Source organism: Pleurodeles waltl, chromosome 7 (assembly GCF_031143425.1).
Source record: "Pleurodeles waltl isolate 20211129_DDA chromosome 7, aPleWal1.hap1.20221129, whole genome shotgun sequence".
Taxonomy (NCBI): Eukaryota; Metazoa; Chordata; class Amphibia; order Caudata; family Salamandridae; genus Pleurodeles; species Pleurodeles waltl.
In genome coordinates this window covers 1,382,255,275-1,382,279,284 of record NC_090446.1, presented here as the reverse complement: position 1 = coordinate 1,382,279,284, position 24,010 = coordinate 1,382,255,275, and the positions used below count along the sequence as shown (strand labels likewise).

At 43.1% G+C, this 24,010-nt stretch overlaps 1 protein-coding gene across 2 annotated transcripts in view; it reads left to right on the top strand.

Annotated features, from left to right (window-relative positions):
* Positions 1 to 24,010, top strand: part of AP2A1 (adaptor related protein complex 2 subunit alpha 1) — a 194,314-nt gene that overhangs the window by 150,860 nt on the left and 19,444 nt on the right. The window contains exons 16-20 of one of the 2 annotated variants that reach the window (XM_069200922.1): positions 2,379 to 2,462; positions 6,731 to 6,813; positions 9,031 to 9,120; positions 9,693 to 9,816; positions 23,204 to 23,320. In XM_069200922.1, the coding sequence (XP_069057023.1) occupies positions 2,379 to 2,462; positions 6,731 to 6,813; positions 9,031 to 9,120; positions 9,693 to 9,816; positions 23,204 to 23,320 (498 nt within the window). The remainder of the gene's footprint in view (positions 1 to 2,378; positions 2,463 to 6,730; positions 6,814 to 9,030; positions 9,121 to 9,692; positions 9,817 to 23,203; positions 23,321 to 24,010) is intronic. The other variant, XM_069200923.1, reaches the window with a different exon arrangement.

The following is a 24,010-nucleotide window of genomic DNA, read 5'->3' as shown; positions in this document are numbered from 1 at the left end:
GTAAACCTCCAACCAGGCAGTGTTATGCAAATAAATGGAAACGTTTTGTTTATTACTGCCAACCTAAAAACATTGATCCACTTAAAGCATCAGTACAGGATATTATATGTTATTTGCTTCATTTACAAAAAGCAAATCTTGCATATTCATCTATTAAAATTCATTTGACAGCAATATCAGCCTACCTCCAAAACAGACAGCATACCTCTCTGCTTAGAATTCCTGTCATAAAAGCTTTTATGGAAGGCCTTAAAAGAGTTATTCCATCTAGAGCTCCACCAGCTCCTGCATGGAATCTTAACATTGTGCTCACAAGGCTTACGGGTCTGCCATTTGAACCCATGCATTCTTGCGCTCTTCAATCAATCAATCAAACGAATTTCTTAAGCGTACTACTCACCCAGTAGGGTCTCAAGGCGCGGGGGGCACTTCGGGGGTTACTGCTCGAAAAGCCATGTTTTGAGGTGCTCTTCAATTTCTCTCATGGAGGGTTGCTTTCCTGGTAGCAATTACTTCCTTAAGAAGAGTAAGTCAAATTCAAGCATTCACTTTAGAAGAACCCTTCTTCCAAGTTCACAAACACAAAATAGTACTTAGGACAAATCCAAAATTTCTACCCAAAGTGGTTTCACCATTTCACATTAATCAGTCAGTGGAATTGCCAGTCTTCTTTCCACAGCCAGATTCAGTTGCTGAAAGAGCTCTCCACACTCTTGATCTCAAAAGAGCTCTCATGTATTATTTAGACAGAACAAAAGATTTTAGAAAATCTAAACAACGTTTTGTGGCTTTTCAACAGCCTCCTAAAGGCAAGCCTATTTCCAAACAAGGATTGGCCAGATGGATAGTATTCAAACTTGATATTTTAAAGCTAAAAGGCAGCTAATTAGCAACTCCTAAAGTACATTCTACTAGAAAGAAAGGAGCTTCAATGGCATTCTTAGGAAATATACCAATGTCAGACATGCAAAGCAGCCACATGGTCTGCTCCACACAGATTTACTAAACACTTCTGTGTGGATGTGCTGTCTCAGCAACAAGCAAATGTTGGCCAAGCAGTGCTTAAAACACTATTTCAAACTACTCCAACTCCTACAGGCTAGCCACAGTTTACTTAGGAGGAGACTGCTTTTCAGGCTATGCACAGCATGTGTATCTGCAGCTACACATGCCATCGAACAGAAAATGTCACTTACCCAATGTACATCTGTTTGTGGCATGTAGTGCTGCAGATTCACATGCGCCTTCTCGGAAGCCAGTAGCCGTTGTAGTACTTTATTATGTAGATATGTATATACATTGCATGGACATCTTCTTTACTTACTATATATTCGTACATATACAATTATTTACTCCTTACTTTACCCTCCTGCGGGAAAACAATCTAACAAAGGACTCGATACCCATGTGCACTATCATCGAGAAGAGGAGTCACTCAGTCTCGTGACTCGAAAAAGCTTCTTCGAAGAAAGACAACTTGTAACACTCTGAGCCCAACACTAGATGGCGATATATGCACAGCATGTGAATCTCCAGCACTACATGCCACGAACAGATGTACACTGGGTAAGTGACAATTTCCATATATTGTATGAATCAGCACTTCTATACAAACTGACAGTGAGGAGCACTTGGAAAGTATATTTTGGAGAATTGTTATATTGGGGCTCACAGGAGGGATGCACATGACAGCACAATCATATTAAAAAGAGTTATATCAATGTAACTAAAATAGCTTTGATACATTTTTGATACCCCCAACATAGTGGTACTTTTATCAAAACATATAAAGAAAGGTAACTTTAGAATGTGTAAATGAGTACTGCACAAGTGTGGGACTTTATTTATGTTGTACCAGACTAAGATTCCTACACTGTCACAGGGAAGAACACCTAAATAGGCATGGGCTCATACACACTTTCTTCCATGTCACCGTTCTCTCTGTTTTTTTGCTGCCTGCCTGTTTAGTGCATGCTTCCACAGTGTACCTTTCTAATGAGATTTTGCCTTTTGCACTCTGCCTTTCTGTTTTATGTGATACTTGCGTGGTTAGGAACTGGCTTATTTGTTATCAGTGCTTGTCTAATCTCACCCTATGAGGGAAGGGGTTAATGCTAATAATGTTGCACACTAATGTTCCTTTAGGAAGCAAAACTGCCAGCTCCATGCCTCTATGTGTTAACCCTTTCTTGAAGTCTCTTTCCAGTGTTTATAGTATTTTGCATGCCTTGTCTTTTATAGGAAAATGCTGCCAGTGTCAATTTGCTCCAGCCCACATGTTTACCTTATATTTTTGTTTGTTTCCTTTTTTCTGTCTTCTCGTCATCTCTCCTCTTTGCTTCCTCCATGTCTGTCCGCCGAATCCTCGACTCTTACAGTAGCTCTGGTGCAGCTGCTGCTTCTGCCTCTGCCTCTGAGGATTCTGCTTTACCTATCGCTGAGGCTGATGATCTGCTAAACAAGTAAGAACTACATCTGTGTAAACTGCAAAAGACTTTCCTCACTTTAAAGAGACACAAAGCTTTGGCAAAGCCATTAGGTCTCGCCTTTATAATGAAAGTTCTGCGCTTTGAATTGCCAATGTTTGTTTGTAAAGGATTATCAAAAATGTGGATATAACCTGTTAAAAAAAGATAATAAAGATGACTAGTTGCAGCTTCTTAAAAGAAGTTAACAACCCTCGAAGGTGGGGGGGGGGCATGAATAAAGAGGTGTCAGAATTTAAAGGGGAATGCTAACCAAGACCTACAACAGGAACAAATGTTCCAGTTATTTGTTCCTCTGTACCTTCCCTGAGAGAAGCTTTGAGTCTCCAGGAAAAGAGACATCTCCCTTGCAGTCACTAGAAGCACACCTTCTGCCTCAAATGCTGCTGAGTGAGTACAGTAACCAGCCCTTCTTTGAGCAACATAGATGCTGCCTTTGTGTAACCAGCCCTGGGCATTCATACATGTGCAGTGCAGGTAAAAATCGACCTGTTGTTGTAGTTTTACAGATCAGTTGGTTAAGATGGGGAGCACCACAAAGACCTTGGAGTGCAGGGATGTGAAGTGAAATGCAGCACACGAGAGAGAGGTCAAGAAAACACATGTACTCCTAAAGAAAAAGTAGTTGCCTTAAGCGAGCCATGAAATGATACAAGTTATTCTTTCAGAAGGATGGTAAAAAGCTAAGAAAAGGGAGGAAACCACTGAATAAAAAGTAAGCAAATGATACTAACACGAAAGCCAACAAATGAAAAACAATGGGTTTACTTAAAGTCCACTCATAAGTATTGGTGTTGTACACAATAGGCCTTTGGCAACACACACTTGAAAGCTGCCTATAGGTGACACCTAATAAGTGTAGGCTTTTAACGTGGGTCTGGAGAATTCCCAGAGCTCCTTGCAGTGGGCCTTGTTTGGTTCTTTGTTGTTGAAAGGATTTTGTTAAACCATATATGTTCACAGACACCAATAGTAAATGCGAGGCAACAGGTACTCTTGATTCTTTTTCTCTCCTTACCATATGCCCTGTGTAGTCATTTTGTTTGTTTTAGTTTAAAGTCTCTTTTCGATTACACTCATGGGCTTAACAGGTGAAGTATGATTACTAGACGGTCAGTAGCCGTCACTGACCTGATACTTTTCCGTTAATTTCTTGGCATGTGTTACTAGATTTGCAGCCAGTTTACTGATGGCCTAAACTCTTTTGAGCCAGTAAGATTATTCGCTGCATGTGTATGATCTGTTGTGTATGACATGAGCCTTTTTCTGTGGCGGCAGCTACTCAATGTGAAAACTGATGATAGGATGGTGATGGTTAATTTTATTAGCTTTACATCATGTTAATACTGTTCATATAATTAAACCTATACTCTTAAAGCCTTTTAGCTGGATCTCCCTTATACGATCTTTGCCCTTTGATACTGGAGAGAGGAGAAAGGAATATATTTTCATGACTGTCTTATGTCTCCCACATTGACTAAAAGCCCACATTTTGTTTTAAATTAAATGTGCTCTTCACACAAAGATTTTTATGGGCTATGGTATTTCATACATCTTTTCAGAACATGTGAGTTGTGTCTCCGGAACTTGACCTCAGTGAGTGTTCTTCAGTGAAGACTCCAAGTCAAATCTGTCAGGGTGGACAGTCGATTGTGTCCTTGACCATGTGAACACTGTGGAAAACTAATTGCTCATTGTGTTCTGGTATTGCCTGGAGATTTACAGGTAGAAAGAGTATCAAGATTATTAAGGGCTACACTGTCATTCATAGCACATTATTTATTTTACATTTGTTGAGCAGACACTGTGAATCACATTTTCTCGTGGCCTTGTTTACCTCCACAAAATGTTGCCAGATGGCCATGGCCTGCAGTTGAATGTAGCCTCAGCAGGAATTTTCTGAACTTGTAGAAGATCTTCGTGAACAGCTTAAGGCAGTGAATAGTGAGTGCCAAAGTGTACCAGCAAAGGAAAATGTATTTCTTAGTTGTGGGTGATTAGTTGTTTAGATTTTGAAATAAGTGGAATCTTTGTTTCTCTAAGCTGCAATGGTTAGTATGGGGAAATGGTTTTGTCTTTGCAGTAGGAAAAGCACTTTACTGTAAAAACACTATAGTACAGGTATCTTCATGGAATTGTAGGGCTATTCGTTTCAGGGTCTCTTCAAGTCTAATAGAAAGGTCCGTAGCCCGTGCCGGCAGTCTATAGGGTCACCAGGAAACCTGAAGCCCTTGTTCCAGGGTGACCAGTGTAAGACCCTCCATGGGGTCAAGTGACAGGATTTCTGTATCAGCAGTGCTATTTGTGCATGTCTTGAGTGAAAGGGATACATAGGTCAGTACAATTTAGTTGTTGATCCTAGGAAGGGAGGCAGTTGTTTGGGACTCTTGTTAAGAAGCATTTCATAAGCAAAATCGTTAGTTTGGTTTAGAATGTAATCAACTTACAGAAGGTGGTTTCCCATTAGTAATAAAATCAGTATTGTGAATTCTGCAATTTGTTGGACGTCTTTGGAGATTTTGATTTGTACTTGTTTTATGTATCATATGTAGGAGAATGCACAAGAAAATCTGGCTTTTGTGTCAAGGATAGAAATGGTTTATGTTACTGCAGAATAAGATAGGGTCAGTGGTGAGAATTACAAATCTCGGTAAAGGCATAGAGACCATGCTCATGTTGTAATTGGCCAGGTTTGATCCACTGATGATGTATATTTTTTAAACTGAAGGCTGCAACCAGAGTAAACCTTCTGTTCAACCATGATCAAGTGAGTTATTGTATTGGATGCTACAGAAAGGTCCAAGAGAATGAAAATACAGTAGTGTGCATAATTCACATAACTCAGAATAGCTACAAGGGCTGTCAGCAAGCACTTTCAGTGGAATTTCATGAATGGAAATAAGATCAAGTGGGATTGAGTAAGTGTTCATGTAACTGTTGACGTTTTACTTATCCTTTTGCTAAAAAATATGTTAGTTGTGGAATAGTAGTTTTTCACAAACCCAGGGTCAATGCCTTTTTTGCCAATGTAGGGATAGAAAACTGTCGAGAATAAGAGATTAGTTCCTGCTGAAATGAGGCATTTATGAAAACAGCTACTTGCTGTAGTTCTGATGACTAACACTTTATTGTGTTAGGTGCCAGGTTTGAAAGTCAGAATATTCAGAAGAGAGTCTGAAATTGAACATTTATGGTCAATTTTTCACTCTCTGGCCTGGATGCACACAATATTGGAGGCTGGTGTACATAGAAAACTGTCTTTCGAATGTGGTGTAGTAGGATATTGAAGCATGGTGTATATGAAGGTATAGGGTGTTTTAAACTGGTGTATGGGGTGGTAAGGTATCGGATGCTGATACATGGAAAAACAAAGATATTGGAAGCTGTTGTGTGAGGAGAGGTAACTTAGATACAGCAAGGTTGAATATTGGTGGCTGGTATGTAGGAAATATAGGGATTTGGAGTGGGTGCACATAAGGCATGGTAGGCTATTGGAATCAACTACACATGGTGATATTGGAGTCTGTGTATAATGAGTAGTAATCTTTGCAGTAGGATACAGGAAGCTGGTATGTATCACAAAGAGTTTTTTGGAGGACGATATATGTGAAGTGTAAGGAGATCAGAATCTCGATTTAGAGGAGACAGGACTACTGGATGCTGTTATATGAGACAAAGAAATTGTTAATGTAGGATACTGAAAGCTGGTATACAGAAAGGTAGGATACTGGAGACCTGTGTATGACTGAAGGTAGGTTATTGTAATATCTGAGGAGAATATTGAGTATTTTAGATTGTTTCATAATGGAAGGTATGATTTTGGTTACTGGTTTGTGAGTGAAAGAAGAAGACTGAGGCTGATATAAGAGAGGAGGTAGGATACTTGAAGGCTGTTTTATAAAGGAATCTAATATGTTATAGACATAAACACTGCTCTATGAAGGAAGTTAAAATAGTTAAAGTTGGCTTATTTCAGGAATTACATTTTTAGGATTGGAGTGTAAGATGGATGTACAATATTAGTGGCTCGTAGTTGGTGTAAATTAATATTGAAGGCTTTTTATGATGGGGCAGGGGTATAGTAGAAGATGTAACGTCAGAAACTAAGGTATGATGTGAGGTAGGATTTTGGAGACTTTTGCCATGGAATGTACGGCTGAAGAGTATAGTTGCCTTGCACTGTGACCCTAACACTGTTGTGTTGCATAAGACTGCGTCTTCATGCTTCTTTCTCTCTTTTGTAGATTTGTATGTAAGAACAATGGAGTCCTATTTGAGAATCAGTTGCTTCAGATTGGAGTGAAGTCTGAGTTCCGGCAGAACCTTGGTGAGTGCATTGCCTTACATTATAAATTGAGTAAGGTCTGTCTTTTACAAAGTGCATGTAGGTCCACCAAAATATATTTAGTCTTAGATCTTTTGTTACAGTTTCAGTGCACTTTTCAAAACTGCTGCATTACTCCCCCGCCCTAGCTTAATGTTTCTGGAATAAACTTAGGTGAGTAAAGGTCTCCAGGAACCCTGGGGCCCTTGGTCCAGGCTGACTGGTTTAATAAAATTAATTATTAATTGGGGTGGATGGAAATCCACTACAAGTACTAAAGTCACTACCCTGTTAGGTGTAATCAAATGTTTGTGTAATTTAAGCCTGAGCTCAACCCCTGGTAGTTATGGCACAGAGCATACAAGCTTAACGTAAAAAAATGTGTATAGCATTTGGAAGTACCAAAACAGTAAAAACAAAATAGTTAAAAGGACAACACCATAACCTGCCCCCTTTAATCTTAAAGTTAGAGAAACATTTAATAACCACAATATCATAAAAACAGCAAATACCCAATAAGGAGAACCAGAAATATGAATTTTATAAGATTTAATGTAAAAAGTGCCAAGAAGAAGTAAACGGCCAATGATAGTCTGTGGGCACGGTTGGCCGGGATCAATGTGTGATTTCAGCCTGACTGCGATGGAGTGTAGGTAAGCTACTTCAAGCAGGTTCGTCCCAGTTGGAGATTTTACTTTGGGACTTATTCTCTGATATAAATCCTCCAGTGGGGCAAGGTTGCAGGCTGTATCTGAGAATGGGTCCCACAAGGCCAGATACTTTCTCGCCCGTTGAAACGTTCGTGTTGCTGCACAGAAGCTTCAAGCGAGAGAAGTCAGGATTTTTCAAAGTTCCACACCTTTTTAGAGAATGTAGAAGAAGCCCAGTTAGATACAGCCTCGGGTCCTAGGACCTCAAGGACAGCACTTAGTGGTTACGATTCACTCCAGTAGGGTCACCAACAGGGTCCAGTCGTCCAGGTTCAGTTGTAACTAGTCAGGTGGGCGGTTCAGGGAATGGCTTTTTGCAGACTATTTTGTCCCTATAGCCATTCGAGAGGTCAGCCAACTTACCCTGGACCCATGTCATTGAGCTGGGTGCAAGTAGAAACAGGTCAAATCCTTCAGGTCTCCTCACAGGTCTCAGACATCAGGTGCATTCCTTCTTCTGATCTTTCAAAGGTCCAGAAAGTGCTTAAGAAGGTTCCCTTGAGGTGCCACATTTATGGTTGGCACTGGCTAGAGAGTGAAGGTGACTCTTTGCTTCTTCCTAACCAGTGGGGTAAAAGTTCTCAGGTCAACACTACCCACTTTTGCAGCAGTTTTTGTTTGCGCTATTGTAAACAATCCCACAGTGCTCCTTACTCATAATTCAAAATAGGAAAGCCCTTTCTCCCTTGTACAGAGACTGTCTGTCGACCCAAAGGTGTGGTCAGGGAAATGAGTAGTCCTCTCCTCTGGTTTCCAAAACCAGTTGTGGGGATAGCTCCCCTCCCACTGGGCTTGAAGCCAGCCTGGCTAGGAAAACAGATGTTTGCCTTCTTACATTTCCTTATTTAAGGGGAGACCCTTTACTAGTTAATGAAGTTTCAGGTTCTGTACTAAGTGGTCTTTCTGCAAGGAGTAGGAAAACACCGCCCTACACCCAGGCTACGCTGCCATTTCTGAAAAGAACCATCCTTGTGACACTGAGACATTATTAGCATTTCACTGAGGGGGCATTGTGTGCATTTTACTGTCTCTCACCACCAGGATTTGCTTGGCAGTGACGGAGTATAAAAATATGGATTTATGTTCGCCCATCCTGTTCTAAATTGGGGGTACGGACTATTATGTTGGCAGTAAGGAGTATAAAAATCAGCCCCAAAAAGATTAATTGGATAACTCAGTAGTGGAAAATGATTTAGAGGCAGGAAGGTGATCTCATTTTTGAGGTAATGAGATTCGATCCAGGACCCCATATCATTAGAGTTCTATTTGTGCAGTGGCCAAATGTTAGATTATGAAGTTAGTTGACCGGAATAACAGTATGTGAATTCTAAGAGATGAGTCAGCATTGATCGTCTCAGTCCACTCTTGGCCTATCATCCGTGCTGAACAAACTGTACATTAGGCAACTGACCAGTGGCATATCTCGGTGTTCTGTAACTTCTGAATGTCCTAGAATGCTGCAGTTGGGTGATTATTATTTTCACATGCCTGTCTGTTTTTCTTTCAACAGGTCGGATGTACCTCTTCTATGGGAACAAAACCTCTGTTCAGTTTCAGAGTTTCATCCCTACTGTCTCTTACCCTGGAAACCTGCAGAACCATATCCTTTTACTGCTAGATCTCATATCTCTAATATCTCATACCTTATAAAACTAGGACTGGCATGTTTTGTGCTTTCTCTCATGCCTTTTGCTCTCCCTCTAACCTCTGTTCTCTCTTTTCATTTCTAACAAAAGAGACACATTGTGTGAAGAGACCAGCAACATTGCAGATTTCACTGATTCAGAATATAGCAGATGTCTGTCTCTCTCTCATCCCCCTCACGCTCCTTCTTACAGTGTCTCATTGTTTACCCATGCTCTATTCTTGATTACTATATTTTCCTATTCTACTGTTGTACATCTCTCCCTTCCTCTCTCATTTTCTTGCCAGTCCCTCTTTTTTGCCTCCCCCATTGCTCTCCTTTGGGCTCCTTGAGTCTTTACTTCTATACACCTTGTTTCCTACCTGTCTCCCTCCTGCTTGTCTTTTCATTCTTCCCTCTGACCTTCTGTCACCTTTCTGTAACCCCCCTTTTCCGTTTATCGTTTGTCTTCAAGCTCTGTCTCCCTTTGTCTATTTCAACTTTTTTTGCCATGTAAGGTTGCTTTTGCCTTTAACATAACTGATCACATCTAAACATCCAGACAAAGCCAGTGGACCCTACTGTGGAAGGAGGGGCCCAGGTGCAGCAGGTGCTAAACATCGAGTGTCTGTCTGACTTTAACGAGGTTCCCCTCATGAACATTAAATTTAGGTAATTGAAGCAGGTGACTGTGGAAATGTGCAGGAAACCAACCTGTAGTTGAGCACTGAGTTTATGTGACCAAGGTGTTGTCCTTCTTTAGGTGCGTCTGCCTGGAGACCTGTCCAGGTTCTGCTTTAGGACGGGTCTGTATGACTCTGCTTAGAGTCTAGTACTGCTATTGGTGTGTTTGGTGACGATCTAGTCCACCTAAAGGTGATTTTGCTTAGTGTTCAACACATTTCTTGATAAGCTTGCATAGAGTCCAGCTCTGGTTGCATTTACCAAGAGTCCTTTTGTCCACTGTATGAGTCTGTACAGGCTAAACACCTGTTCTGAATAGGACATTAGAAACTCTAGTTCAACACTGGATGTGTCTTTTCAAGATCCAGTCCATCAGTGGAAGAGTATGTCCAGAGTCCATTCTAAATATGGATAATCTATCTAGAATCCAGTCCATCTTTCAGTGAATCGGTCCCAAATTCTATTAATCTTAGGCTGGTCCTTGTCTGGGTGAAACTTTCTAGGGTCAGTGCTGCAGTGTTGGTCTGCCTCGTGTCTGGTCCCTCTCTGGGTCGGTCTCCTAGAAGTCAGGTTGTGCATTGGGAGAGTCTGACCCAGGTTTCAGCCCAGCTTTGGATGGTCTACAATGAGGTTAGTCCAAAACTGTTAATTTGAGGGCATTTGAGCAGGGTCTTGTCTGGAACCATGGGCAGATTCACCTGAGGAGGAATCTGCCCCGGGTGCTGTGCTGCAACACTTGTCTGTCCTAGATCTGTTCCAGCTCCGGATGCATTTGTCCAGAGTTCTGCATAAGTATGGGTGAGTTTGTTTAAGGTGCAGTTCATCTCTGAGCATGTTTAGTGTTCCTTGCAAGAGCGGTATGTCTAATCATGATCCAGTCCGGGTCAGGATACTGCTCATAGGGTCTACCCTGAATTAGTCTTTCAAAAATTGATCCCTGATTTTGCCCAGAAATCACTCCAGTGCTGCCTGAGTCTAATCAGATGAACAGAACTAGCTACAGTGAACCAGTGTGGAGAGTCCAGATAAGTTTTGAACATGCTTGACTCCTCTCTGATCTACAGCGTACATATAAGTCTTCTGTCCATGCTTTCATACTGCTGGTACACTTATTGGGAGGGGAGTAGTGCTCCTCTGCTATAAAATTGTGGTTTTGTAAGAAAACTCAAGCTCCACATCAAATAATGTTTATTGATAGTGATAACCATTGAAATAATTTCCCACTGAGTGCGGCAACCCCAAATAACCTTTTATCAATATATCTGTCCATATATCAGTGGAAAGGGTGAAGACTTCAACTTGTACATATGTTGCAGAGCACCTTCCAGAAGCCTGTTGCAGGCAAGAATTTTCATATTGTAGACTGAAATACTTAATATTTGATCTACTGCCTACTTGTCTAAGTAATGATTAAAATTGCAGCCTAATATGTTTATATTATGAAAGGTGGAAATGCTGCCTGCTCATTTAAAGCCACAGGAGATTCCATTACCTATGATGCTTTGTACTGGCAGCTGCTCCACAGAGTCAGTTCTGTTTTTTCCAGCTCATGTGAGTGAGATCCAGGAACGCAGGGGTTGTTCTCCCACCTATTTTTTCCCAAGAAAGGGTTCTCAGAATATTTCTTTTTCTACTTTCACTCAATGCTTTTTACATATAATAATGGAATAAAGCCCCTTTCTCCATCCCTTTTCTGCAGGTTTCTGCCTGTCAGAATGTCTTCTCTTTATGGTAAATGCCTGTCTAGGGTGAGAAAGATGGCTGATTTGGTTTCACACCATGTGTGTGGAGTGTCTGACCCCTTTTGTTGTGCAAAGGATTGTGCCTTTTATGAAAAATAAATGTCAAAGGGGGCCCTGAAGGATAGAGAGGGTATACATTTCTTCTCATGTTGGATTTTCTAAGAGCAAAGGAGATGAAAATACCTAAAAAAACTCTCCAGGGAATTCTTGTTTTCACCAGGACAGTGCCTGCAACAGCAAAATATCCCCCCCCCCCAAAGAGGGATATCCAGCGTGGGAAAGTCAGGAAAAGGTGATAAATATGAAAAGCGACAATATTATTGTCATTCTCACCGTCCCCATAACCATTAAAGACCACAGAGTTGCTTGGTCCCATCATGTTTCATTTTGAAGACTGGCTCAACTTTGACAGTGACGCACCATCACTGCTCTAGAATGTCTTGAGTGTTAAAGCATTTGAAGCAGTCCACAGGGTAACCCATGTAATTGAAGTGTTCCGGACGTACACCCACATTTCCTTTGCAATTGATCCATACAATCCAGTCAACGTTGCCACAACATTCATCTCCGGCGCTACTGCTTTCATGCCACCTCTCAACGTCACCTAGTCAGTGTCAGAATTTTCGAGGTCTGCATTCTCCACTGAGCTCCCTAAGAAGACAGTTAGTGAGACTATCACCAGCTGAAGGATTGTCATTCCTGAGGAGGACCGATAGAAGAGCCCAGTGCGGCTGCTTAACCTAGGTGAATGTCATCTTGAAATCCTAAAAGTGGCCATGCTCCCCTTAAGCTCCTCATTCTCTGTTGAGATATTTGGGTTTTCCACACATGCCCAGGAGGGATGAGATCCCTACCTGAATCTCCTTCCTGTTCACACTCGGATGATGGGGCTCTTGCAGTATTCGTTCACAATTGTATCGCAGGCTGTCTCTAGTAGACAACATAGCCACCTTTCATGATGTTTTAGTAAGACACACCTCAAAGTTTAATATCCCCATGGAAACATCACAGACAATTGTGTCTGTAATAATGGAAACCCTTCAACCAAGGGCATCACCAAGGTCCTCATTCCGTTGATGCTATATTTACTGGAATTGGTGGAGGAGAAATTACTACATCCCCCCCGACCCCACGGCTTCTCCACAAGACCTTTATTTCCTTAAAACAGTCCCCAAGCAGCTCACTGTTATTGTGAGGTGCATTAGAAAGAGGCATGGTTCTTTCCTCAAAGCTTCCATATTGCATGACATTGAGAGGAAGGGAGTAGACTGAGCAGGTAAGAAAATGTGCAGAACAAGGATCACCAGTGATGTTGCCCTCCCTTTACTCTATGGCTAAGACATTTGGTAGAGGCTCAAAGTACTTTGCTGAAGACCTGCCAAGGCACTATAAACAGGACTTTGTGAGTAGGCTCTCTGGTATCCAGTCAAGTAATTAGACTGAAAAATTGACAGTATTGGGGTACTGTCATGGAGTCACTTTGCGGCAATAAAATTGGTTGTGCCTCACTAGGTTGAAACCTTAAGCATACCTAAAGAAATCATAATCTCACGTTCTCAGGGTCTTCTGTGGCCAGGGTAAGAAAATGTAGGGAATGAAGAGTGAGGAGTAGACACTATCGAAGAGAAGAAAAGGAATTATTCAAGTCCCAGTACAAACAGAGACTGCCATTACATCCCTCAAGAGGATTCAGTGCTCTCACTGGCCATATCAACACAACAGAAGCTCTAAAAAGAAAACAACCCAATCACAGCCATCCAGCACTTTGAGGAGTCCTCACTTCAACAACTACCAACGATTCCTCAATACTCTCCTTCCATTCAATACTCCAGAAAGGGTAGCAGGCCTCAGCAGGTAGAGTTTGTAATGATCACAAAGGAAAAGTGAGTTTTGACTGTTGCAAACCATATGGACTCCACATTCTTTTTGATAAATTTTTCAACAACCATTAAAACCGGTTGATTCAGAAACGGTGCAGCACAACTCCCCAAATGTACTTCACATACAAATCACTACAGGATGATCAGGGCAGCCCAGCGCCCACTGCAGGCAATATGAAATCTCTCAGCTACATTCCATCAGAATGTCCTCTTAAAATGTAGATTATACCTACTCCTTCCTTCGCAACCATAAACCCATTCCCAACACAGCCTTTGCACTTCTCAAGGGGGCCTGTTATTCGGAGAGTCCGTCAATTTCAGTAAGATCGCAGCCCATTCTGCCAATACCTCTGTGAGTTTGGCATCTTTCCTTGTTGCCATAGTATGTTGCACATTAGCCAAGGCAAAGTTTTTAAAGTCTTTTTTCCATTTTATAACGTTGATATATGGTTCCTACTCTGATGCAGAACTGCTTATTTAGGGCAACACTTCAGAATGTGGGGGACTGAGTCCATTCACACCATCAGTGACTGTCGGCCCCATTCCTGGCTATCTCACAGTGCCTCACCCAAACCCCAAAACCTACCGGTGTGGAAGGTGATTATTGCAACCTGAACATGACACTGACTCCCAGGGAAGTCATGGAAAAAGATCTTGCCCTTTTGTGATATTATTCATGCATGCCAAGTTGAGACACAAAAGATGCAAGATGAATTTTCAATACATTTATTAAAACAATCGCCACTTGGCATATAGAGAGTGAGCTGAGATAGACAGATGAAACAAAGCAAAATAATCAGCATTACATAACATAGTAAAGAAGATAAACAACCATGGTGTATGTGGTTCTAGAGGTTCTAGATGTTCCTACCTAACCCTCAGTCAACGCTGAGCATAGCGGGTGTACCCTCTGCTGGGCCCGATCTAAGAGATTAGGCCCAACCACATAACTGAAAACAGTGTCAGGAGTCTGTGATGTAGATGGCAATCCTCTCAGGAGGCTGGTAGATTAGCGCCAGCAAGCTGCATGTTGAACAGAATGCGTCCCACAGTGGTTGCGACCAGAATGTGGTCTGCCCCTTTCGGGTCAGTGCACAATTTATATAATAACCCATACTGTGTTGGAAGTACACCCCTGATGCAACACTGTGTATGTGATAGAAGTTGTCCTCGGAATAGGGAAACACAAACTAGCATATTGTGTACACTTTTCTTAGCCTTCTACCAAAAGTACTGATTACAAGTTGTGCAAAGGCTAAAGGTTCTGTGTATTCCTAGAATAAAAGCAAGCTGATAAAAATGTATATAAATCATTGCTAAAACCTCACTGAAAGAATTAAATAAAAAACAAAGCTTTAACACGTGTGACAAACTCGGGTCCAAGAGGTCCTCTCAACAATGTTCAGTGCGCTTGATGCAGCACAGTGGATCACATTTCTTCTCCATGCCAGCACTGCTCCAGTGCTACACATATGGAGCTTCATCTTATGTGCTTAAATGTACCCAACAAACAGGCATCTATGGAGGCAGCTGCACACTTCCCCCTAGATGTTTCCCAAACTTGAACAGCTCCATGTCATTTGGAGAAACTTGGCCTCTGCCAATTCCACATGTCCCACAGAAGGCTTGCTGCCCTGGGTAGATGTGCACCAGTCTGTGTGGAGTAAGGTATGTCCTACGATAGAAATGGCACTATATCAACTTAAATCAGGCATTAGGAGAGACACCCTGCACACATGGCTTCTTCCAGTCTCCTTTTGTCAGGGCCCTCATCCACCCACCCATTATAGACCCTTTCTGTGCCTCCCTCCCGCTCTTTCACCAGCGCAGAATATAGCACTGTGATTAGCCTCCTGCTAACTCCTAACTCCATTATCTGCCATATAACATCTTGCTCCATTTGAGCCTCTGGGATTCGGAGCCATATACCTCAAACTGCGTCTGCCATCTTGGCATACTGTGAAAATGGCCTCCTGCCAATCCCAAATATATGTTGTCCTCGAGGAAATGTTGCTGAGCAATAATTCAAATATAAATTGCCAATTGATTTATACCCTTCCTTTTCCAACCCAGGTAGGATAGATCCCGTTATACAACCCAAAAAGGTCACAGCTCCCACATGGGGATCTCCACTGCAAAAGGGGATCTCTGTAAGATCTGCTGTACTACCCTATGCCATACTTACCCCATAAGCCAAACCAAATATGGCATGTCCCTTTGTACCCCTTTTCCCCTCAGCAACAGCTCTGGTAGGGTATAGTCCCTGCATGTTCCCGCCAACAGAGATTTCTTCCTACTGGGGCCCTCTTCAAACCAGTATGTGGCATGCTGCACCGAAGCAGTTGCATAATAAAATTCTAAGTAATTTTGATGAATACTTCTAAATGCAAATTTCCTTTCTTTTGAATTCCCTCTGACAACGAGCTGGATTTGGAAACTGGAGCTGCTCTCCACTTAAACAGGGAACTACCCAGTTTTCTCTCTTTTTTTGCATAATATATGCACCACTCTATACCTGAAAGGATATTGTTTACACTTATACTAGGTGCTTTAGGAAGTTTGCTCTTTATACAGTGGACCAAAAAGAGGTACACTGTGTAAAGAGTCCAGGCAAACCCCGAAAGAATTACAGAGGCACAAATGACACCACATAATGCTCTCTTTTGTGATAGTGTGGGCGATCAGTTAGGCATATCAGGGGGTAGTGCTAAGCATGTTTTGCCAACACTAAGGTACTAAGCGAGACACACAATAAAGAATTCTGACACCAATTTATTAACATAACACATACTTTTATATAAATGTAGATACCAAGGTCATTGGAATCAGGTTAGTACTTTTTGATGTATGAATTTTTATAGTTTTCAAAAGTTGACACTGCAATTTTTGGGTCCGCTAATGTTATTCTATGGGAGAAAACATGTACTGCACTCGGGCACTTTAGAGCGACTTACAGGACTTTTCTCCAGGACTTAAGCTGAGTATAGGGCCAGGTCCAGGGCCACACCAACTGGTCACCTCGGGAAGCTCTGGGGCGTCCAGATGTAGAGGTGTGTTACATCTTCAGGTGTCCCATTCAGTGGGAACGGTCTAGTCAGGAAGAGGCTGCAAGCTGGGATGGGGGGACAGCCCAGAGGAGCCCACAGGGAGCTTGACCCTTGACATCCTCTGGCACGTAGGGACACCGTTGGCCCACTTTTCCTCAGGCTGTGGGGCTCGGGTGCAGTTGTGTCTTTTGGTGTTGGATCCAGTGCTGGAGTTAATCATGGTTGGAGGGGGCCTGCAGAAAGAGGCTGCAGGCGGCGACTGGACGTCCATTCTGGTCAAACCCAATGGTGGGTTTAGCTCCAGAGGATCGTAGGACCCCGTGGGCACCCTCGACTCCCTCAGACTCGGGTTGTGGGGCTTGGGTGCGGAGGTACTTTGAGGCATCTGGTTGCGGTGGTCAGGGCATTTCTCTGGGTCTTGGTGACCTGGTGAAGAAGGGAAACAGGGCAATGGGGCCACTCTCCTGAATGTTCTTGTGGATCCTGACATCCCTTGACGGTAGGTCTGCTTTGGGCCTGTTGGCATCTTGATTGAACACCAACAAGCCTTGGTTGCTGCAAGGGGTCAAGTACACCAGAAATAGGTGCAGGGACCCGCCAGGTGGGGTCAGCATCTAGATGTTTGTGAAATGGTGGGGCTGACCTCCTGGACGCCAGACAATCTTCTCCTGGCTTGTTGATCCCTCGGAGGACCCGATTGCCAAAGGGGCAGAGTACCAGAGGTTACAGATGGTGCCTGCAGATGCAGGGAAGCAGCTCCTCTGCTCTAAGTGAGATTCTCTGGTGATTGGCACAGCACTGGCAGCTCCCGGGGTTTCTTGTAGTCTGCACAGTGCCAGGGAGGGTCTGTTTCTCCATGAGGGTCGTTCAGAAGGCAGGCTAGCAAGGTTAGCGGCAAGTCAGTCATGCTCCTAAGTTCTGGGATCAGCAGTCTTCTTTGTCCACTCCTTCTTTTATGTCCGTCAAAATTTCAAGTCCTGGTATCAGGGGATTCCCTAAATACTCTAGTAAGGGGTGTTGAATGGAGTAAGGGATAGTAGCTAATAGGCTACACCCCTCGGTTCGTTAAGCCCCCTAGATGATCACTACCTTTGGGGTGTGGCATCACCCTGTCCCAGACTTCCTAATTCCACCACACACAAGATGGTGGAATTCCTAATTTTATGTTCACTTCAGACTGAGCATCCTAGAGGCGTCTCTAGCCTGCAGGTACAACACGCTTCCTGCATAGCTAATTTTCCCGCCTGTCCAGGTTTCAAATGGGCCCCAAGCCAGGGGGGTCAGCATCCCCTCACCTCTGAGGGAAGCCAGATTTGCAAACCAAAGGTGGTGGGATTTTTGAAGCTCCCTGCCTTGAATGCTAATTTGCATGTCATCCTTTTGGGAGGAGGGGTGTAACTCCTCTGCTAGAACAGGCTTTGTTCCTGACCGCCCGATACCATGGGCTCTCACCCTTGTGGGTCAGAAACGCATCTGTGGTGGCATGCTGGTTAGAACCAGTCAGTCAGCACAATTGTAGTTGGTAGGTTTTCAGAGGGCACCTCTAAGGTACCCTCTGGGTGCAGGTATTAATAAATCCAGCCGTGGTATAAGTGTGGGTTTAGGAATACGAGGTGTTTGATACCAAACACCATAGGTTTCAGTGAAGCCATTATGTAGCTGGGGAACCCATTTTGACCAGTGCCCAGTATATATCTCAAGATGACTTACCTGTTCACTTGTTCTGTCAGTAATTGACCTGGCCAGCACAGGGTCATATCTGCTCATTCAGCAGTGTCCTCACATGTAATATAATGTACCCTGCCTTAGGGCAGTAAGGGCTGCTGTAGGGGTGACTTACAAATATTACATGCAGTGTTAGGGGACGTGGCACACAAATGTGTGTCGTCGTGTTTTCACTTTTTAGAGCACCTTGTCGTGCATCCTGCAGTGGCAGCTGGTCCCTTAAAGTGCCACAAGCTATGCTGCAGCTCTTAGGGGCCCTCTTTAGTACCCACGCCCTAGGGACTTAGAGGGGTTCTAAAGCCTGTTCATTTGTGGATCAATTGAACAGTTGTCTTGTTTTTGGGGAAAGTACACCAGCACTGGCGACTTGGTTAGCAGGAACCCAGTGCACTTCAGTAAGTGTTGCATCAAATACCAAGCTAAAAGTGGAGGGATTTCTGCAACATAAACCCAGCTTCCTACAGGTGCTCCCTTATGACTGGACAAAGTGAAACCTCTCTTAAGAGCTATAATGATATCGAAACACGTGTCTGGGGTTGATTTTGCTCATTCTAGGTTGGCTTGGGTGGCGTTTTACCAATCCAGAGCTGTAATAGTATGCCTGGAGTGGTGAAAGGCTTTTGTCATTTTACAGCTTGGCGTGGATGGCACTGTGCTAATCCTGTGGTTAACGACTTTGCTGTAAAATGGCAAAATACCTTGTCCCTTTGTAGCTTCGGTTGATGGCACTGTGGTAATCCTATGCTTAAAAAACAGACATTTGAGTTGAGCAAATTTAGAGTGTCGCTGGTGTTGTAGGGTGCTCTATTGTGGAGCTGTTCGCCACATAACTTGGGAACTACCCAGAGTTCTCCTTTTTTGCATTATTTATGTGTCACTCGAAGCCTGAAAGGATATTGTTTCCAATCTCAAGGATGTACACTTCCATATTGAAGTAAATAAGGCTTATGAACAGCAGTCACAGTAAGTGATGCACCCCATCAAACCAACAGCCCAAGAAGTATTTACCAAATGCCTGCCCGTAGTAGCACCCCACATGTGGCACAGTCAAGTTCATGTGTTGTCATACCTGGACGTCTGGTATGGAGACACGTGAGATGCCTTGCCCTCAGTCAATAAGTTATTATGCTTCCACACAAATTAAGATTCTCATTCAATGCCAAAAAATCCACAACAAACCCAAGGTTTTCTGGGGGCTACACTCAGTGCGGTTATAGGGAACGCTTTCTGCATCAACAAGAAAGTCGTGGCATTTCATATGCTGCTTACCTTTTACCAGGCGGTGTCTCCTCGCTATTGACTGGGGACTTAGGGCCAGATGTAGCAAAGTCCGAGTTTGCGACTCGTAATTTGCGAGTCGCAAACCCGGATGCAGGATGGTGTCCCTGACACCATCTGCGAATCACAAGGGGGTCGCAAGGATCCACCTCATTAATATTAATAAGGTGGGTCGCAATTTGCGACCCCCTTCTGATTCGCAGCACTCACAGGGATGGTGGCCTCCTGAAGACAGCAGACCACCATGTCTGTGACTGCTTTTCAATAAAGCAGTTTTTTTTTTTGTATTGCAACACAAACGAAAAAACAAAACGTTTGTGTTTCATTTTTTTCAGAGCAGGCAGTGGTCCACAGGACCACTGCCTGCTCTGAAAAAATGTTTTCAGGGCCATTCACAAAGGGGAATGGGTCCTATGGGAACCCCTTCCCTTTTGCGAATGGATTAGCACCCATTTGAAATGGGTGCTAACTGCGAATTGCTTTGCGACTGCGTTCGCGATCACAAAGCAATTCTACATCGCAATGCGAATCGCAAATAGGAAGGGGAGAACCCCTTCCTATTTGCGAGTCGCATTCCCATTTTGCGAGTCGGTAACCAGGTTACCGACTTGCAAAATGGGAATGAGCATTGCAATGTGCTTTTTGCATGGCGCAAACAGTGAATTTAGCTGTTTGCGCCATGCAAAAAGCTTCGTACATCTGGCCCTTGGAGTATCAAGTGTTGGTGGAGCCCCATAGTCAGCACTGACTGCTATGGTGTAGCAAAACAAATGTGTCACTGTGCAGATTGTTTCTTGACCCACAGCCGCAGGAGACCACCAATACAGAAGCATGCCTGACAAGTTGTGGAGTGAACATGAGTGCCCTCACTATACAGGGTTGGTGATCTCCCCAAGAGAGACTTCTCCACATCATTGTGTTGGAGCTCATAATAATGCAGTAAGACCTTTGGGCATTCCTAATAAGTCTTCACAGCATAGTGGTCCTGATGCAAACAGATAAAATGACCATCATGTATTACATACAAAAACAAGGGAACATACACTTTCCACAACTGTCCATGCTGATCCAGTCTGTTTGGCACTGGACGCTACATCATCAAATACGCTTGCAAAGAGAACATCTCCTGCAATGGACAACAACTTTACTGACCACCTCAGCAGAAGACATCATGGAAAGCACGAATGGGAGATGACCTTCAGTGTACTCAATCTGTACTTCCACCATTGAGGGACTGCAACAGTAGACAAAAGCCAAAGCATCACCTCCAGGTACCCCACCGACTATCCTTTTGCAATTCCCTATGGGCAAGCCTGTCAGAGATATTTGCTTGTGCTTTGTTCCCACTGCCACTAATCCTTGCACAGTAAGGTAAATGTGTCCTGCACCAAAAACTCTAATCCTTAGTTATTGGCCCAACATGAGCATGTAAGCCTTGGTACTATCTACTTTTAGATATGTCCGTTCATTTTCCAGAAGAGCTACAACTATTCCTAGACCTAGCCAGTCAGCATCATGGGTGGCTGGTGCATCCCAACCTCGAGTTGCACTTGAGGACTTTAAATGTGGGTATTTTCAACTACCAGAGGAATGCATGCAACTTCTCAAATAGGCTAAAAAAAACTACTGCGCATTCATGCATACCAACTATAGTACAGCACACAGTTTTACATGTTACACTTACTGAAATCTGGGCTTCCCTACAGTTCTGTAAGACTACACTTAGTGGCAGCTGCAACTGCTGTGCACCTGCAAAACAGAGAACATTCATCCGTTTTTACAATTTCTGTTCTGAGACCTTTATGGAAGGCCTTAAGAGCATAAATTAACCTAGACTGTTCCTTCTTGGGACCTTTACATTTTCCTCTCCCGGCTTACAGCCAAGCCACTCCACCTGTGCCCACTGCAGATCCTATCTTGGTAGGTTGATATTCATGTGGCAATTACATCTCTCAGGAAAGATAGTGAGCTTCAAGGTTCATCAGCAGAAGATACATTTATACAAGTACATGTGTCTTTTGCTGTTATAAAGTGCACGTTCACATGGGGGTATCTTGACGCTAAAAGGATCTGGGATTCCTAATGATCTCAGGCAATCAAAGGATAACTAAAACAAGCAGTTTACCAAAAAAGGTGTTTTTTAGTACTTTCTTGAATGTCACTAATATTCTATTTCCTCTGCATTAAAAAGGACTCTGCAGTCTAGATGCTGTCACTGAGAATGTGCAACCCCTCAAGGTGACTTGACGGACGCCTAGAGACATTCAGTAATCCTACATTCTCAGATCATAGAGGTCTTCTTAGAATATAAAAGGGGAATCTTTTAGTAAGGGGACTGGGTCTGTAATCATATAAGGGTTTGTAAAATAAGCAGAATGCTTTAAAGCAAATTCTTTTACAGGCCGGAAGCCAGTGAAGTTTGGCTAGACCTGAATTAATAGATTCATGTTTGAAAATATTTAGTATCATTCCATTGAACACATTCTGCACACATAAAGACCGAAAAAGACATAGCTGTGCACTCACCCTTGTTGTTTGCCAAACGTGGTATATCCATTTTATGTTAACCATTGTATAGAACTACTTTCAAATTTTTCCCCACAGCCTCAATTAGTAGCGGAAAAAACATAGAGATGTTAGATGCCCAGATGGCCTTCATGTGCTATGTTCACTGTAATCTGTCCATTTAGAGAAACTTGCAGTTTTTTGTTGCTTTTGCGCAGTCAGATCATGGTGATTCTGTCTCAAAGGCAAGGTGGATTGTTAGATACATTCACTAATATTACACCATAGCCAAATGTACACTGCATGACATACCAAGAGCACACAATGTAATTTTAGGATAATGTTCTGTTAAAAGATATTTGCACCCTGTTTGATAGGCTTCAAACCACACACCTACTAAATGCACAATCTGTCAGTACCATGTGGACATTCACAAGCCAAGAGAAGCCTTAATTGGGGAAACTGAACTGAAAATGTTATTCCTCATGGCTTCCACCTCTGCCTACAGGCCAATGCATTAGGGGTGTGGCTACTATTTTCAGTCTGTGTACAGCATTTGACCTACAGCTGCATAAACTACAAATAGAAAACGTTATCTTTGACAATCGGTTTGCAGCATCTACTGCTTTAGATTGATATGTACACTACCCACACCGCTGCAGTCGAGCAGAGAGTAAGACGTGTGTATATGGTTTTCATTTATATTTACTGAAGTATTTAACTGTTTTCTCCAGACTCTTCATTTTTACACAACTGCACACATATATACTTACGCTGGTGCCAGGGGTGGGCACAATCTGACGTAGAGTCTGTGTCCTGGTGCATAGTGGGTTTCAGGGAAGATACCACAAATTACCTTGAAACCGAAACCCCATCTCCAAAGTAGCACAACTTGTAATGATCTGAGCCCAACACTAGATGACAGAAGTGTGCATAATATGTGAATCTACAGCACTGCAGGCTGCAAACCGATTGTTACAGGTTAGTAAAGTGTTCACTGTCATCCTCTCACACTTTTGCATTGGTGTAATGCTCTGACCTCTTGTTATCAAGGACACAAAGGGATTGTTATTTACCTGCAAACAGGCATCTGCCATCAAGGATGGACTTGGGGTGGGAACAGCAATAAAAGTGGGACAGTGTTCTTGAGTTTGTGTTCTCTTTCCTCACTAGCTCCTATCTTTTCCCTCCACCATAGGTACGGGGGCACGTTACAGAACATCACCTTGAAGCTGCCGATCACAGTCAACAAATTTTTCCAGGCCACAGAAATGCCCTCTCAGGACTTTTTCCAACGCTGGAAGCAGCTCAGCCTGTAAGCTTTGTCAAGTCATGTGGGCTAGTGGGAAGTAGGTGTGACGACATAAGGTGAATTTGAAGGACACTGAATGTAGGGGCATATTTTTAAATTCACAGATCGAGAGAGAGAGAGAACATAAGATCCAGGGTACAGGGGTTGTGTTTGTGAATTTACATAGAGTTGGAATGTAAGACTCTGCATAGTGAGGCTGTGCATGTGAGTTCCCACAGTGCAGAAATGTAAGAATATGGGTGCAAGGCCGTTTCTGTGAACCCACACAAAGGCAGAACCCAAGAACCATGGTGTGTTGCCTTTGCAACCTCACAGAGCAAGAGTATAATAGCCTCGGTGCAGGGCCTGTGGCTGAATCCACACTGTAACAGAATGCAAGTATCTGGGTACAGTGGGGGTGTCTGTTAACAAGCAGAGCATAAGTGCTGGTACCTGTACATTAACACAAAGCAAGAAGGTAACAGTGGATGCAGGACCTCTATGTGAATCCACCCTACAGAGTCTGGTTGAAGTGCCTATGTCTTCACAGAGGGAGAATGTAAAATCCTGTGTGCAGTCTCTGTGCAAATGTTTCCTTGGCGAACGTAAATGTAGGAGTCTAATTACTGGGTATGTGTCAGTGATTCCTCACAGAGCAAGAACTTTAGAACCTGGGGTCCAGGTCCTGAGTCTGTGAAAGCACACACCCTGAGA